The sequence below is a fragment of the Podarcis filfolensis genome (assembly GCF_964270895.1).
Source record: "Podarcis filfolensis genome assembly, chromosome: 5".
Classification (NCBI taxonomy): Eukaryota; Metazoa; Chordata; class Lepidosauria; order Squamata; family Lacertidae; genus Podarcis; species Podarcis filfolensis.
The window spans coordinates 6,810,985-6,826,148 of NC_139608.1; the positions used below are offsets into that span (position 1 = coordinate 6,810,985).

Genomic DNA, 15,164 nt, shown 5'->3' on the forward strand with positions numbered 1-15,164 from the left:
TTAATGAAAGTTAGAATGATGTTGGACTGGAAAGTAAATGGTTACTATTAGTAATGGTTAAGACAAGGAGAATAAGGAAGAATAGTCTAAATTTAAATTAAAATAAGGGAAGATTTGCTGAACAATCAATAAGAATTTGGAATACAGAAAGGGGAGGCATGAGGAAGTCGGGGAAGATGGGATATGAAATTAGGATATGAAATGATACATGTTTTTTGTTTCGTTTTCTGTTTTTTGTATGTTTATGTTCGTTGTATTGTGTTTAAATGGAAAATAAAAATATTATATAAAAAAAATATATATATAAAATTATACATCCCCCTAATGAGGCTGATTGTTGGAGGATCCCTAGGGAAGCCAACATGCAGAAGGTGAGCTCAACAGCATTCACCCACCAAAACAAAGTCTTCTTCAGCAAGACTTGTTCTATAACCTCGATAATTTTGATAAATTTGTCACTAATCATGCTTTCCCCCAATTTATCGGAACAGTCCTTAAACTAGCCTGTAGTTTTCTGCATTGCTTTTTAACATAGCACTGCCTGCTTTATAGTCCTCTGCTATGGAAGCCAATCATATGTTTGCTATTGTAACACGTGAAGCACTTTAAACTAGCATTTGAAATACTGCAGGAAACTAGTGTTAAATGATTCTAAGGCAAGCTTTAACAAAATGGTTTTGAACACTTAAAAAGTTTTAACTTTGAGTATGCATTACACCCCACCTGGCTCTCTCATCTCATGCCAATTTTCCAGCCACCCCGTTCCTCCTCCCATTAAGACCTCAAATCTGTTGCCCAATGCTTAGGCACCATTTACAAGGCAGGCCTGCCAAATACCAAAAATACAATTTAGAATGACCTGCTAATTGTCCCAGCTTTGTTCTCCTTGTTCAAGTTTTGCATCTACCACAGAACATCCAAAGCAAATGCATTTATTTGGACATGTGTTACATTTTGCACAGCAGAAGCTGTGATTATACAAAAAGCAAACATATCTACAATTTAGGAGACATCCAATATGCCCTATTACTGATGCTGAACAACCCAACCGGTTTTTGTTCTGAACAAAGTTGCAATTCACAAACTGAGATTTTATAAACAAAGCATTACACAATGAACATTTAGTCTTCTTTGCTGGTTCTCTAGTGGAGAAGGCCTGGATGTGCTCTCAGTCAACATGGCAACACACCCACCCAAAATAATATTTTTACATTACATGAGAAAAATGGGTACCCCCATCTTCACCATTGGTGAGCATTGAATTTACTTTTTAAGGTCTGATATTCACATTTGTTCAGAAACAGGTTCCATACAATTTGGTGGAACTTCTTCCCAAATTAATAGGTGCATGAGCTAGATTTCTGCTCCATCTCCTGTCTTCAAGTCCTCTGGCTCTTCAAATATCCAGGTGCCCTTCTCCCCAACACCACTCAGCTTATAACTGTGAATTTCAACACCACACAGGCTGGTTTTTAGAAATGCAAAGCACATGTTCCAAGAAGTACTGTGAATGTCCCATAAGAGATGTGGCTCTGCATTGTAAAAAGGAGCAGGAAATCAAAAACCAAAATACCCCAAAACCCAAGCCACAAGTGCTCTGGTCTCAAAAACTGTATTCCAAGTTTTTCTGGTGGTTGGAAGGCAGCAAAAATAATTTCACGGAACATCCATGCCCAAGTTATATGGGAGCATGGAATCATTAAGGCAGCGGTGCAATTGCCACTTGAATGGAAAGAGCAGATTAGAAGCAAATTTGTGTGTTCCTCCTTCCACATCACCTGCTGCCATTTTATCCTGTTGTTTGGCCCAACCAAGCGAGCACAGGTAGGTGAGATAGCATGGCTGCCACCACCTTTCACAATGGGAGAAATGGCAAGCATGCAGGCTTGCTGTACGCAGCATACTTAATGCAGCTTGCAGAAAGGAATGCACATGACTACAGAGGATCTGCTGTTGTCCTGCAGAGCTGATGGGCTATATGCAAGCGGAGTGTGATTGTCAGAAGAAAACAGGGTGTGCAACCGGGGGTGGGGGGTGAGTGCTGAGTGGCAGGATGTGCTGTGTAACTATAACTATAAAGGATGCATTAAAGGCACAGAAGGGAACTTAACCACTTTGCACTACTGGGCATGAAACCAGAAAGGAGAATCTGTTACAAGGCACATATTTCATGGAGGGTAGGGTCCCAGCACTTCTCAGCACCTTCATTCTTCCTTAGCCCAGGCAGCAGCACTTTTCTTCTCCTCCTGGCAAGGGACTACAGCCTCCACATAGAACTTCTCCAATTTTGATGCGGTCGTCTCCCAGAAAACAGGGTCGAAATCTACAGGGGCAATCGCCGTTTCTTTGTTGGTGTGCACCACCAATTCGCCCTTTGGAAGGCCAGTGACGCCCATCTGGACTTGCAACTGCGTGTAATATTGGTGGTTCTTCTTCAGAGAGTAGGAGTCGCCCACCTTCTCCAGACAGAAGCTTTTGTCCTTGCAAGCTTCCGTCACCGTCCTATCTCTGTGTTTGTAGGGACACTTGACCTCCAGAACCCCTAGCTCTTTCCCGGTATCTGCGTCTTTGATAATCCCGTCGGGGCTGGCAGCCAGCCAAGGTTTCCTTTGGTCAATGAAGAGGCCGCAATCGTCCACCTTCACCGCTTTGTTAACCTTGCTGGACTTGAGCGCCTCATACGCCTGCACCGCTTTCTTCTCGTTGCGGATGCCCCAAGACATGGCCGGGGTCTGCACGCCGGAAGAAGATTCCACCACACGCCTCAGGTATGACTGAGGAATCTCAGAGCTCTTGCCATTCACAAACTTGCTGTTGGCTATCTGGGGAGCTATGGACGCTGTGATGCGGTTTGCACGCTGCTTGTACCATTCGGGGTTAGTGCGCTGGCCCCGGGTTTCTTTCTCTATTTCAGCAACTTTTTCAGCAGAGAGAGGGGAAGGGAAGTGGCTCACTTTACCTTGGGATTTGCCCTGAGTTTTGCTAGCCGCCTGTGTCGGCACTGGGCTGCAAGCAGCAGGACCTACAGAGGCTTCAGTAGCTACAGCAGGGGACTTTCCTCCTCCTCTTGCTCCTACTGTGGGGGTCTTTGCTCTTGCTCCACGGCCGCTCTTTGTGCCTCCTTGCTCGCTGCCGGATGCCGATGTGGACCTTGCCTGGTAACTTTGCCCTGTTCCTCTCGGACTTGTGGCACTGGCTAGCTTTTCAGCCGCCCCCTGTCGGCCACCATGACCCTTCGCAGCAGGAGCACTCTGAGTTCTGCTGCTGGCAGGTACCGTTCTGGATGAGGCAGAAGATCGTGGGGCTGCCGGGGCTGCTTTTGGTGCCGTGGCAGCAGGTTGAGGAGAGGGTACATTGCCAGAGGTATTCCTGGGCTTGCCCATTGCTTGAGGGAGTCACGTTCTGCGGATCTGGGAGGCTGCGGAAAGAGAGAAGGGGAGAGGGAGATTAAAAAGCTTGCAAAAAGACACCTGCCAGACAGCATATAACATATACTTTGAGGTTTAAAATCACATACATGTTGAATGGTCACTTTAAAAAGTGAAGGTTCATTATTGTTTCACAAGTTGTGTATGTCTTTAAGGGCCAGGGCAAATAACGAGACCCAGTCTTACAGCTGTGAAACATAGCAGGTGCTGCTAAGTTAAGTTAATTAAGCTGTACCAGCAATTGGGTGAAGTATATAAGGAGCATCACCTAGCTCTTTCATTACCCTGGGGGATGGGTTGGTGGTTGGGTCATGTTGGTTGTTGTTATCTTTAGTGTAAAGGGAGTTTTTGTTTTTGCTATTCAAACCTTTTTAAAGTTATTTTGAGTTCCTTGTTATGCATGGTCTCCCCAGCAAGCTCTCTGCTGTGCTACTAAACTGCATATAGCCAACAATACATTTCAGTAATCCTTGTGTGTCAGCCAGGTGCAAAAAATGGCACCCATTTTTGAGATGCTTGAAAATGGAGAAACTTTAGGTGCAAAATGCACCTGGTGCCCTGCTAATTTCAAACTCCGCTTCAGGTGTTTTGGAATATAACCCCAATCAGCTTCTGTCAACAGGGCCAATGGTAAACATGTCAGCAAACATGTGAATCTGAATGTTGAAAACTTTAAATGATACCTGGGGGAATAGTTTATGATCAATCTTTTAAGTCAGCTTCAATTAAACCAGTCAATCAATACAAAATGTATGGATTTGGAGCACTAAGATGCTTCTCTTTAACTTCCTGTTCAATAATAAACTTTATTACAAAAGTGTGAGGACAAATGTTTCCAAGTAGGAAAAAACTGTCTGAAAGGCTAACACATTTTTTGTACCATGGGATTCACAGGATTGAGTCAATTTCTTACATTAACTTTTTCAGACTTAAGCACTAAGATTCTGCCCGGCAGGTTGGAAGACTACTCTGTGGTTTAGTCAGAATTCATGATGAAGTCAAATTTTGGCACGCAAGATCCTTCATTTATAGCCTTCAGAACAGCAACAATTAAATTGTTTCCTCCTTCCATAGTCTGAATTCTATCATCTGTCAGATAAGAAATGCCGGCACAAGCCTATGCCAACTTTAATCTTTAAGCCTAAAGAGAAAACCCCTAATTTGAGAATGGAATGCAGAATTCACTTGAGTTGTGAGCCAAGTTTCTCAGCCATAATGAAGCCTTAAAAGTTTTATTTTGAAAAACTGACCTGTTCTCAGGCCTCTGTATAAAAATCTGGCCTCTGAGAAGATATTCTTATCCCACTAATTGGAAATGAGCTCACAAGAACCAGCACCTGCATTATCTAAATGTCTGATGTGTTGAAGGTCAGTGTGCCAACTAGGGAAAAAATTGCTGTGTGTGAAACGGCAGGATCTTAGTATCTAGAAGCTTCCTGATTAGATAGCTGGGGTCGCCCTTGTTGCTGTGCTGTTTAGGATTAAAGACATATTCATTTCCTTATCTTTTGCCTCACAACTTTTGTTCTGGACACCTGTCTGGTTCCCGGGTTTCCTCTGAGCTCAACGGCAGTGATGGTTTGTAGGCAAGTTTTTGTTTTGTCTTATAAATCCCAAAGATATTTCTTAACTGTGGTTTACTTGTATTCCTCACTGGTATACATGTTCTCTTTTTAATGCTACTATTTAAATATATATATATATATATATATATCTACACCATCTATTTCTGTTGTTTCTTTGGCTAAAGCCTTGAGTACTGAATTGAGTTCCTAACTTCTTAAATCATTACCTACTGAACAATTAATTTTTTTTCCTTCCAGTAGCACCTTAAAGACCAACTAAGTTCTTGGTATGAGCTTTCGTGTGCATGCACACTTCTTCAGATATACTTCTGTGTATCTGAAGAAGTGTGCATGCACACGAAAGCTCATACCAAGAACTAACTTAGTTGGTCTTTAAGGTGCTACTGGAAGGAAAAAAATTTTTTTGTTTTGACTATGGCAGACCAACACGGCTACCTATCTGCTACTGAACAATTGTGTGGGCTCAAGCGACAGAGTCTGATCTTTGAGCTCTTGTCCTTTGAATCCTAAGTAGCATCCAGCAAGGTTCTGGGAGTCTCCTGCCCAGACTAGTTAAACTTAAGGAGTGGGACAGAATTATACCTTGCAGGGTTGTTTTTAGATTCTGGTTATTTGGCTACTGCTAAACATGAGTTACTCCCCAAATTTTTGGGTGCTGGTCCTTGACAACTGCTACTTACACAGTTGGTTATCTGCTCTTCCACAGATCTTAGCTCTCATAATTTGTTCTGTTCTAGCTTGTGAATGCCTCTTGTGGTCTGAGACCCCAAGGACCCTATGAGGGCTAAGGAGGACTGATCCGGAATAATAATTGGAACAGAGTAGCTTTTTTAAGAATACAGCAGGGAGCTCTTTAGTCTGGCACAGGCCTCATTAATACACACATGCATTTGCTCCAAAGCCTTTTCTCTCTCTTTCCCCCAGGGAAGGAAGATAAACCAGAAGTTATGCATATAGCTGTACGAAGGTAACAAAATAAAAGTTAGCATGTATTAATTTCAGCTGGAGAAAAAATTAGCCTGGGGAAGAAGGTGGTAACACAACTTTCAGCAAACTGGGGGTTAACACACACACTTTAGACTGAGTAACACAATTTATCATAAATGCAAGCCAAAAGAAGCAGAGCAAAAATATTAGCAGTCCCGTCTTGAAGGATTTCCATTAAAAACAAGGTATTTGCCTGATTGCTAGTCAACAAAGCCCCATTCTTAAAACAAAATGGTCTTTAGCCTTCTGAAAGACAAACTAGCCTGGGAGGCATCTTTAATCCCATTCCATAACAATAGTGCCGTTACAAAGAAGGCCATGCTCTTCATAAATTCAGCTTCCACAGATGGTTCTCAGGGCAGGGTGCCTTCAGGTGACTTTATTATGTCAGGGCACTTACGGGAGGGGCCAAAAATGAAATTCAGCACTTTCAATTGTCCACATACTGGTTTGAACAAATAGTGTTCCAATTGCAGTCTGTGAGCTTCTGAGTTAAAGAGAACCTTTTCTCTGGGTGCATGTTCAAGAAAACTAGAAGGGTTGGTGGTGAAGAAATAAGTTTCTGGTGGATAGATTAAGGGGGGGCTGTAGGCTGTCATACAACAGCTGCTGAATAGGAGTTATTCTACAATATTGTTAAAGGTGAAGGAGGCAGCGTCCTTTGCATCTGGCTAACGGTATTTCTTGCCCAAACAAAAGTTGGGCACTTTCTACAAATGAATCTTTGTACATTATCCAGTGAACAAGGCAATAAATCAATGAAACAAAATGAAGGCAGGTAGTTTGGGGACATTTGCAGAGCAATCCTTTTGTGTGTTTACTCAGAGGCAAATTCAATGGGGCTTACTCCCAAGTGCCCATTCCACGGTGCTAAATACAGGCAATGTGAGGTTTCAAGTTACATAGTGTCTCCTCTCCCAACAAAACTAAAGGGGGGGGGGGAAAGAGAGCACTCACTATAAAATGCACCCTTATATTCTGTGCTCAACAAAACACAAACATTTCTCATATGGTGGGAGGAGGGGAGCAGAGATTATGAGAGAGAAAGGATTTTTTTCTTTTTGTTAGCAAAACTGGAGATTGATTTCGAAACCAGAGCTCCCTTGGAAGCCAAATCAAAGATTTGGTCATGCTGCTTTACTGCTTCTCTAACAATCAACTTTGTTCATTCATATTCCACTCATATTGCCTAGACTCTGAGCAACCATGTAAAATAATTAAGAGTTGCATCCAAATTTAGCCATAACCCCCAAAAAACTTGATGCACACGTTACTTTAAATATAGTTTTGGGAAGGTTTGATGTAGCAGCCCTTTTTATGCCGTAGACTCGCCTATGTTAGCTGCAATCTTAAACCTACTTAATTGCAAGTAGACAACCCCCCCCCAACCAAAACACAGAGAACGTCAAATATCAGCACTTACTGCACCACAGGAGTCCACAAGCAGCAAACAGATCCTGAATGGAAAACAGCATGCATTCACCGGAGCAGTAAGAAAAAGCCCAAAGGGTGGGATATGGGAAAAGGAAACTGAATTCGAAACTGCTCTCAGTTCCCGAATTATCATAGTGACTAAGCAAGCTGATGAGGCATGTCAGGGCAGAACACTTTTGCTCTTTGTTCTGGCAGCATGCAAGCGAAGAGAAGCAAATCGCCATTTACACCTTTCTTAAAGTTTACACAGATAGCACATCTAGCAGAGGAGGCACGGCAGAAAGGCAACTTCTGATTAAAGGCAAAATCCCATCGAAGAATAGCTCTGAGGTCAATTATTAGTAAATGGAAGGAAGGGAAAAGATTTAGAAGTTTGAGGCAAGAGCAGCTTTGCTGGAGCAGACAGTCTTCTCTATCCAGTCCAGTAATCTGTTTACCACACTGGCCAATCAGATGCCCTCTGAGAAGACAGAAAGGCAAAAGCATTAGGGGGCATACTACCCCTGTACATGGAGGCTCCATTTAGTTATCATCATCTTCTTCCGCGATCACAATAGCAGTAAAGAAACTTATCCTCCATCAGTTTGTATAATCTTCCCACCCACCTTTCTAAGCTGGCCATCATCCCATCCTGAGGAAGTGAGTTCCACTGGAGCAGTAGGCTGTATGAGAAACCTTGGTTGGTTTTTCTGAATCAGATGCTAATGTTGTAAGAATTTTAAGGTCTTAGATATGATAAATGTTCATAAATGTACCAAGCAAACACGTACATAAATATATAAACCACATGTCTGAAGCAGCACAGGAAGACAGTCCTGAAACCATTTTAACTCCCAAACTGACCAAATGTTTCACTGCAAGGGGGGGGCGGAAATGAAAAAAACCTTCCCATTGTCTCAGGAATTAAGTAATTACCATTTCAAAGGAAGGGCCAGACTACCAGAAAAGGCAATCAGATAAGGCAACCTGGCAGACAGGAAAAACAACAACAATCTAATTTCTGTTGTAGACCGCCTTTTCTGTGATGTAAGTATGATGTTTGTTACACCCCTTCTGGAGCTCCATGGCAGGGAATTTCAAAATGGATACAATAAGGCCTTGCACGCCCTTGTTCAAGGTCCTCCTCCTCCTGTTGCAACAGTTTAATAAAAATCAGGCTTACTAGCTGCTTTGCTTCTCAATATTCTCTGGTTGGCCTCTGTTCTTTTCTCCTACCGATAGGGAACCCATGTAAGGACTCTATATGGGCTCTTGGGTACCCCATAAGGAAAAAAGGGCAGATTTTGTTTACAACACTAATCAACTTCATAGGGAGACTCCTAGGTTTTCTTTTTTAAAAAAACAAACAACCACAAGCCACCCCCTTCTGTCCTCCATGAATTAATTTTATAATTAATTTTATAAAACACTATTATATCACCAACCGTACTCAACTCTTCATTTTTCTTACCAAAAGAAGTAACAAGTAAGCATTTCCTGTAGGGCACACACACCAGCCCTGATATTTGGGCTGCTATTTTCTGCAACCTCTCCAGCTCTAAAATATCCTTAAAGATAGGGAGAGTGCCAAACTATACACAATACTACAAGTACAGTCATTATTTAAATTTATTTTATTAGACAATTACTACATGTGACCAAAGCACACAGCTGAAACTTTTAGCTGAGTCACTCTCCACAACCCCATTAAGCTCCAAAATTCCAGAACATTGCAGGAAAGAGAGCAAAGTAATCCAATTTATTCATTAGCTAAAGCAAGGATTCCCAAACTGTAGAGTACTAGTGGTCTGCAAGCCTCAATATTCATATTGATTTTAATTGCATTTTAAACACTTCTTTTCCAATATTCATACTGTATTTTATTGTATTGATCTGAATTCTACGGAATGCAAATCGTAATAGAATTAAAACACATTAAAAGAAATAAAAGCAGTAATAATACAATTAAAAAATCAAACTGCATCTGGCACAGCACATTACAAATGCCCACAACTAGCAAAAAAAAGCCATTTAAGTGATGTGCCATGGCTACCAGCAATTTTCAAGTGGTCTGTTGCAGAAGTTTGGGAGCCACTGAGTGAAAGCACTTGGGGCCGCCTTTTAGGTCAAATCTCTCCGAAACCAGCTCACAACAGGAAGTTGTTTAGGGAAGTTTTTAATGTTTGATGTTTTGTCGTGTTTTTAATATTCTGTTGGGAGCCACCCAGAGTGGCTAGGGAAACCCAGCCAGACGGGCAGGATATAAATAATCAAATTATTATTATTATTATTATTATTATTATTATTATTATTATTATTATTGGCTTCACATGCATAGCAAGGACATTATACTACTAAGAGATTTACATACAGTGCAGTCCCCTTGCAATGCTTTGAAATGATCCGAGACTCAAATGATCTTTCTTTCACCCATCATTGTGAGCCACTCTGCAGTGCCCCTTCAGCAGAGATGTTTATTCGTGTAGCCAAAACCCTTATAAGGAAAATTAACTAAAATAAAATAAAATACACAGTTTCTCTGTCAAGCAAAAAAATTGATCCGCTGAAGAACTAAACTTGCTCATCCCCACACTTTTCTCCTTGAGGGCAAAACAGGCCACCTTTTCAGAAAAAAAGACGTGTGCACGTGTTTCTTTGCAATGAGAACTCCCACATATGCATTTATACCTCTTTGCAGCGAGAATATGTATATATATATATATATATATATGTTTTGCAATATACCTTTTCAACACCTTTCCAACACCCCACCTTTTCAACACACACATTGTTATTTCTTTGCAACAAGAATTCCCACCTTTTCAGAAAATTATATATATTTTTTGCAACAGTAACGCCCACCTTTTAAGATATATACTGCATTTATATCTACAACCAAAACTCCTTCCTAGAGGCTAAATCAAAAAGCGCGCGCTCTTCCACCACGTGCGCAATAATCTTTTACCTACCCGGGGCGCGCTTCCAGTCTCCGATGAGCCTCGTTTCCGGCAGCAACCCGAAACTGATAAGCCTCCGGCAGTCGCTCCCAGAACCCGCGTCGGAGATGAGGAACGCCCGCGAGGGCCCCGCCCACAGGAGGAGGAGGGCGGGGCGGGAACCTGCACATGCGCAAAAAGGAACGGGTCGGGGCCGCATCTGGTTTCGTTCGCGCGCGCGCGCCGCCAGCCTGAGGATGTTCGAGGCGCGTTTTGGCGGGAATTCGGGAGCAACGGCGGGCGCGATTTGGCGGTTATTTCCCTTCCCCGCTTATTTTGAAAGGAAGTGGTCAGAGGCGCGGTGGTTCATTCTCCTCTCACGTTTCGAAATAGGGCAGCGACGACAGAAGGAATCCCAATGGAAAGGGGCCTTAAAGGCACAAAAACTTGAAATATGCCGCTATTTTTATTATTTGTTGTATTCGTTTCACACACAAAAATATACACGGCTTATATACACGACCCTCAAAGAGGTTTATGGGAGATAAAACAGGAAAATCAAGAAAAAAATCGCAGCCATACTTTTAAAATACGTTAAATTACTCAGGTTAAAATTTAGAGATGTTTCTCACTTTTTATTTTTAAAAAAGCAAGTTATGCCTGTGCGCCTCCCTGGTTGGGAGGGCATTGCCCTGAAAGAAGGCAAAGAAATATTTGAAATAAAAAATTCTGAGGAACGTGGGACAGTTGGGTCTCCACTACTGCTCACTATGGAAACACAAGCACAGTTTGCCCAGCAAAGGGCATTCCACAAGGGGTGAGCTGCTTCCCACGGGTTAGATCCCTGGAAGAGAAGGAGAGGTATGTTGCACAAGAACAGTAAATGTATTGATCTGTAAGCTCTAGGAATGTATGCGGTGATAACTGAAGGGTGCATGCCTTATTTTCATTCTCAGTTTATGGGTTATGATTTGTATGTGAGAAATGCCTTCAGTCAGAAGTCAAGCAAAAGGAAGTGGGAAGCTCAATGTGCCACACGTGCTGCAATGCATTTCAAATGTGCCTGGTTCTGTGTAGAGTGGTACCTTGGGTTAAGAACTTAATTGGTTCTGGAGGTCCGTTCTTAACCTGAAACTGTTCTTAATCTGAAGCACCACTTTATTAGCTAATGGGGCCTCCTGCTGCTGCCACGCCACCGCCAAACAATTTCTGTTCTCATCCTGAAGTAAAGTTCTTAACCCGAGGTACTATTTCTGGGTTAGCAGAGTCTGTAACCCGAGGTACCTCAGTACACGGTACTTGATTATATGCAATTCAAATATGTGCTGGATTATATGCAATTCAAATATGTGCTGGATTATAAATATTAAACCCAACTACTTGTGCTGTAAATGCACATTAGATTGCACAATTGGAAATTAAAGGTGGTACTGTATTCAGCTAAGTTTTGCTCAGAGGCCTAGATTCAGATAATGAGTCTCACTGGGAAACTCCCCATTCCACCCCAAACCGGCTGTGGGGTGGTGGTGGTTGGGAGAACTAAAACAGCACACAGGGGTGGGAGACGGGGGTGGTGTTTCTGTCTGGCAAGTCATAATGCTTGCACTGATGAAACACTTGCCCTAGCACTATATTCCTTCCAATGTATACCCATTGAAATCAACATGACTTAGGTCCATTTGTTTTAGTGGGTCTACTCTGATTAAAACCTAGCTGAATACCACCCAAACAGTGCCAGCCAGGGTTACCTGACTTTTCCAAGTTGCCACTCAAAGACTGCTGTCTTGTTTAAGCTTACTTGGGAGTAGGCCTCCATTTAACCCAGTACGGTACTGTAGTATGTACTATTGAATAAAAATGCATAGATTGCTCTAAAAATGCCTTGTTGAGAAGATGCATTTTTCTTGAATTACTGAAGCTAATCTGGCATAGCTAAGGCTTCAGAAAGAAACATGGTCACTAGAACGTGCAGGTGAGTGACAGCACTATCCCAAGCACAGGATGCTATCCTACGCTGAATCTGACCCTTGGTCCATCTAGCTCAGGACTGTATGCACTGACTGGCAACAGCTCTCCAGGGGTTTAGACATGGGCATAGCATAGCCAGGTTTTTTGTTGTGGGGAGGCAGAACTTCAGTTTGCTATGTATTTTTTTTATTTGATGGAGGGGCAGCTGCTCCTCCCTGCGCCCCCCTTGGCTACGCCCATGGTTTTAGTTGAACCTGAGAACTTGCATGCAAAGAAAAAAGTCCCATATAAAAGTAGCCATATTTAGGCTTCCTAAATGTTGGATGTCTCACATCAAACCTTTACAGCTTCCCTGTTGATGCTATTTCCTTCAAATTGGTTTTTATGGTTAATTTTTTTTGGTAAGCCACCTTGCAGGAGTTGGTAGTAGAAAGGTAAGATGTAATATATTATTGACATGTCTAATATTATTCAGTTCTACTGGCTGTTTATGTCTACAGGGAAGAGTCATCACTCAGTAATAAAACACTTGCTGTGAGAAACTATGGAGAGTGGCTGACAGTTGGAGCACCCTAGACTACACTAGGTGGATCAGTGACTTGACTCGGTAAGTGTATAAATTTATAAATCAAATCAGGTCTGTTCTGCTCACCTCAGGTTATGATTACAACTGGAACGTATGCTCTTCTGAGCGTTGAAAGAATGGTATAGCCAGAGACATAATATGCACCTTTGTTATCCATGAAAATCTTTTAATAAAAACAAATTTAAAAAACAAAACAAAATATCATCACAAAAAACTGCAAAATATCCTACTTCATTTATTCTCAGTGTTAGATAGATAGATAATTTATTACGGTCAGAGACCAGCTTATAAAACACACTTGGGGGTACAATCACAGAAGGAAAACAAACAATTAAAACATTGTACAACAATAAATTTAAAAGCAATGTACAACAATAAACTACTGAAGGGAGCTGACCCAGAGTCACCCATAGAACCGAGTTTGGGGATTTTCTTAACGAACTAGTTCGAGCTGGGAGATGGTCTGTGCCTACAGATCTGTACACAGAATCTAGCGACCATCCAGGTCATCTTCTGATCTTTGCCTAACAGGAAAAGGTCAAATTTTTGCTTTTCCAGGAGGTCAGCGAGCCTCACCAGTAGGGGATCAATGGTCTTACTACATGCCTCTTCATAAAAGGGACATTTAAAGAACAAGTGCTCTGGGCTTCCTATCTCCCCCAATGAACAGGTGCAAAGTCTCTGAGCGTATGGGACTTATTTAAAGGCTCCTTCCAGGACCGGCGAGGGCAGGGCTGAGCTTCTGGCGAGTGTAAAGGCCCTTGCATTTTTAGATATGAGAAAGAAGAGGTATGCTGCCGGTGCGGCTTTATCTCTCTCTATTTCTCCAATTTTATAGTCGAGGCACCTTGAGCAGTCCCATTGTCTCTCAGTGTCTATGATTCTTTTCCTGATCATAGCTTTTGCCTGGCCCAACCCCAGGCTTAGAAAGGCTTGAGGGGCAAAACCCAGTTTCTGAAGGGTGTTCAGGACTGCTGTCTGCCAGCCTGACTGGAACTGGTCGCAGAGGATCAGTGGGGCTATTCCTTGGGAGAGCAGATTCAATGTCAGCCATTTGTAGATTGATGTTAGGCAGATATAAGCCTCCACTCTCATCATCCCCGTTTCTAGTCTGACCCATGCGTTTGAAATGCATCTGAGGACTTGTAGGAGAGCTCTAAGGAGTTTGGATTGAAGTCTCTCAAGAGGGGAGAAAGCAGAGGAAGGGGCCGCAGAAAGGATCCATAAAGGAGCTGTGCCAATGTTTTGGCCATGTATAATTTTAGAGCCGCGGGGACGAAAAAGCCCCCTTGTGCTCTGAAAAAATTAAGAATACAGTTTGCGGGTTTTCCCGCTGAGCTCCCGATGAAGTTTATGTGAAGTTTGTTGGTTCCTGAGGCCTGTACCACCATTCCTAGATACTTATGATTTGTGACTTGTTCTAATTTATGGCCTTGGAGTTCCCAGCTTCTAAGTGTTGTTTTTTTCTCAATTTCGTTTTCACCCATGCCCAGTTTTAGCTAACATAAAAATCATATGCCTCCTTCAAACCTGTCTACCCTAGTTAGATTACTAGATTTTTCAAATAGATTAAAATTTTGTGGCATGTGAGAATTCTACCACTGAACCACCAATGCTGTGACTTTTTAAAAAACAAAAACTAATATTGTACATACTTTTTGGAAGCACACATGCCTCCTTAGTTCATCATGTGCAAACCTTTAATACACTGGATGTGGCGTTTGCCCGTTCATTTAGAAAATGTTTGAACGGGGGGAGAGATAGGGTTAAAAATAGAGACCAATAGGAAAGCCGGAGGCGGAGCCTACCTGTGTATAAAAGGGCTTAGCCTGAGGTTTGAGTTGTTGTTGGTGGAGTTGTTGGTGGGTAGTTGGTTGGTTTTAGTGGGTTGGCTGGTTGGGAAAGGCAGTTGGAGAAGCAGTTGGTAATAGAGAGACAGTTAGGGCAGTGGGTTCTTGAATGAGAGGAGGTAGAAGAGCTAGAGAGAGAAAAATAAGACTAAGAAAGTAAAGAGTAACAACGTTTGGAATGCCGGAAAACTTTGTTTGTGTCTGAAATAAAATACACTCTTCTTTATTAATTGAGAACCTGACTGAGGCTGAAGTGATTTTACCGGGGAGGACCTGGTTGGTGGCAGCGGATTAGTGGTGTACGGGTCAATAGTCCGTGAGACGACCGGGGGCTCCGTATGAACGCCACACTATTCTACTTCATAGGGGAGAATATGTCTTAAATGGACAAACCATGCCTTCCATATAAC

General features: G+C 42.3%; 2 protein-coding genes across 9 annotated transcripts in view; one reads left to right on the forward strand and one right to left on the reverse strand.

Moving 5' to 3' along the window:
* Window positions 1–916: 916 nt before the first annotated feature.
* On the reverse strand, window positions 917–10,517 carry LOC310762234 (uncharacterized protein). 4 transcript variants are annotated; one of them, XM_083612941.1, is made up of 2 exons: window positions 10,384–10,517; window positions 917–3,418 (listed from the first exon to the last, which is right to left on the reverse strand). In XM_083612941.1, exon 2 carries the CDS (start codon window positions 3,381–3,383, stop codon window positions 2,205–2,207), a length of 1,179 nt encoding a protein of 392 aa, XP_083469067.1. In that variant the 5' UTR covers window positions 3,384–3,418; window positions 10,384–10,517; the 3' UTR covers window positions 917–2,204. The 4 variants fall into 4 exon arrangements, with proteins under 4 accessions (XP_083469067.1, XP_083469069.1, XP_083469068.1 ...); XM_083612943.1 differs by lacking the exon at window positions 10,384–10,517 and adding an exon at window positions 10,308–10,362; XM_083612942.1 differs by lacking the exon at window positions 10,384–10,517 and adding an exon at window positions 7,425–7,580.
* Window positions 10,518–10,565: 48 nt separating this feature from the next.
* The window catches only part of VWA5B2 (von Willebrand factor A domain containing 5B2), an 89,060-nt gene continuing 84,461 nt past the window's right edge, over window positions 10,566–15,164 (forward strand). For 2 of the 5 annotated variants that reach the window (XM_083612694.1, XM_083612701.1), the window contains exons 1-2: window positions 10,611–11,211; window positions 12,819–12,925. The gene's annotated coding sequence lies outside the window, so the exon portion shown is untranslated. Of the gene's footprint in view, window positions 11,212–12,215; window positions 12,323–12,818; window positions 12,926–15,164 lie in introns of those variants that run through there. The other 3 variants (XM_083612699.1, XM_083612702.1, XM_083612696.1) reach the window with 3 other exon arrangements.

Bases quoted from the DNA above. Each gene is read 5' to 3' on its own strand.
- LOC310762234 (XM_083612941.1), bottom strand. From the start codon at position 3,383: ATGGGCAAGCCCAGGAATACCTCTGGCAATGTACCCTCTCCTCAACCT.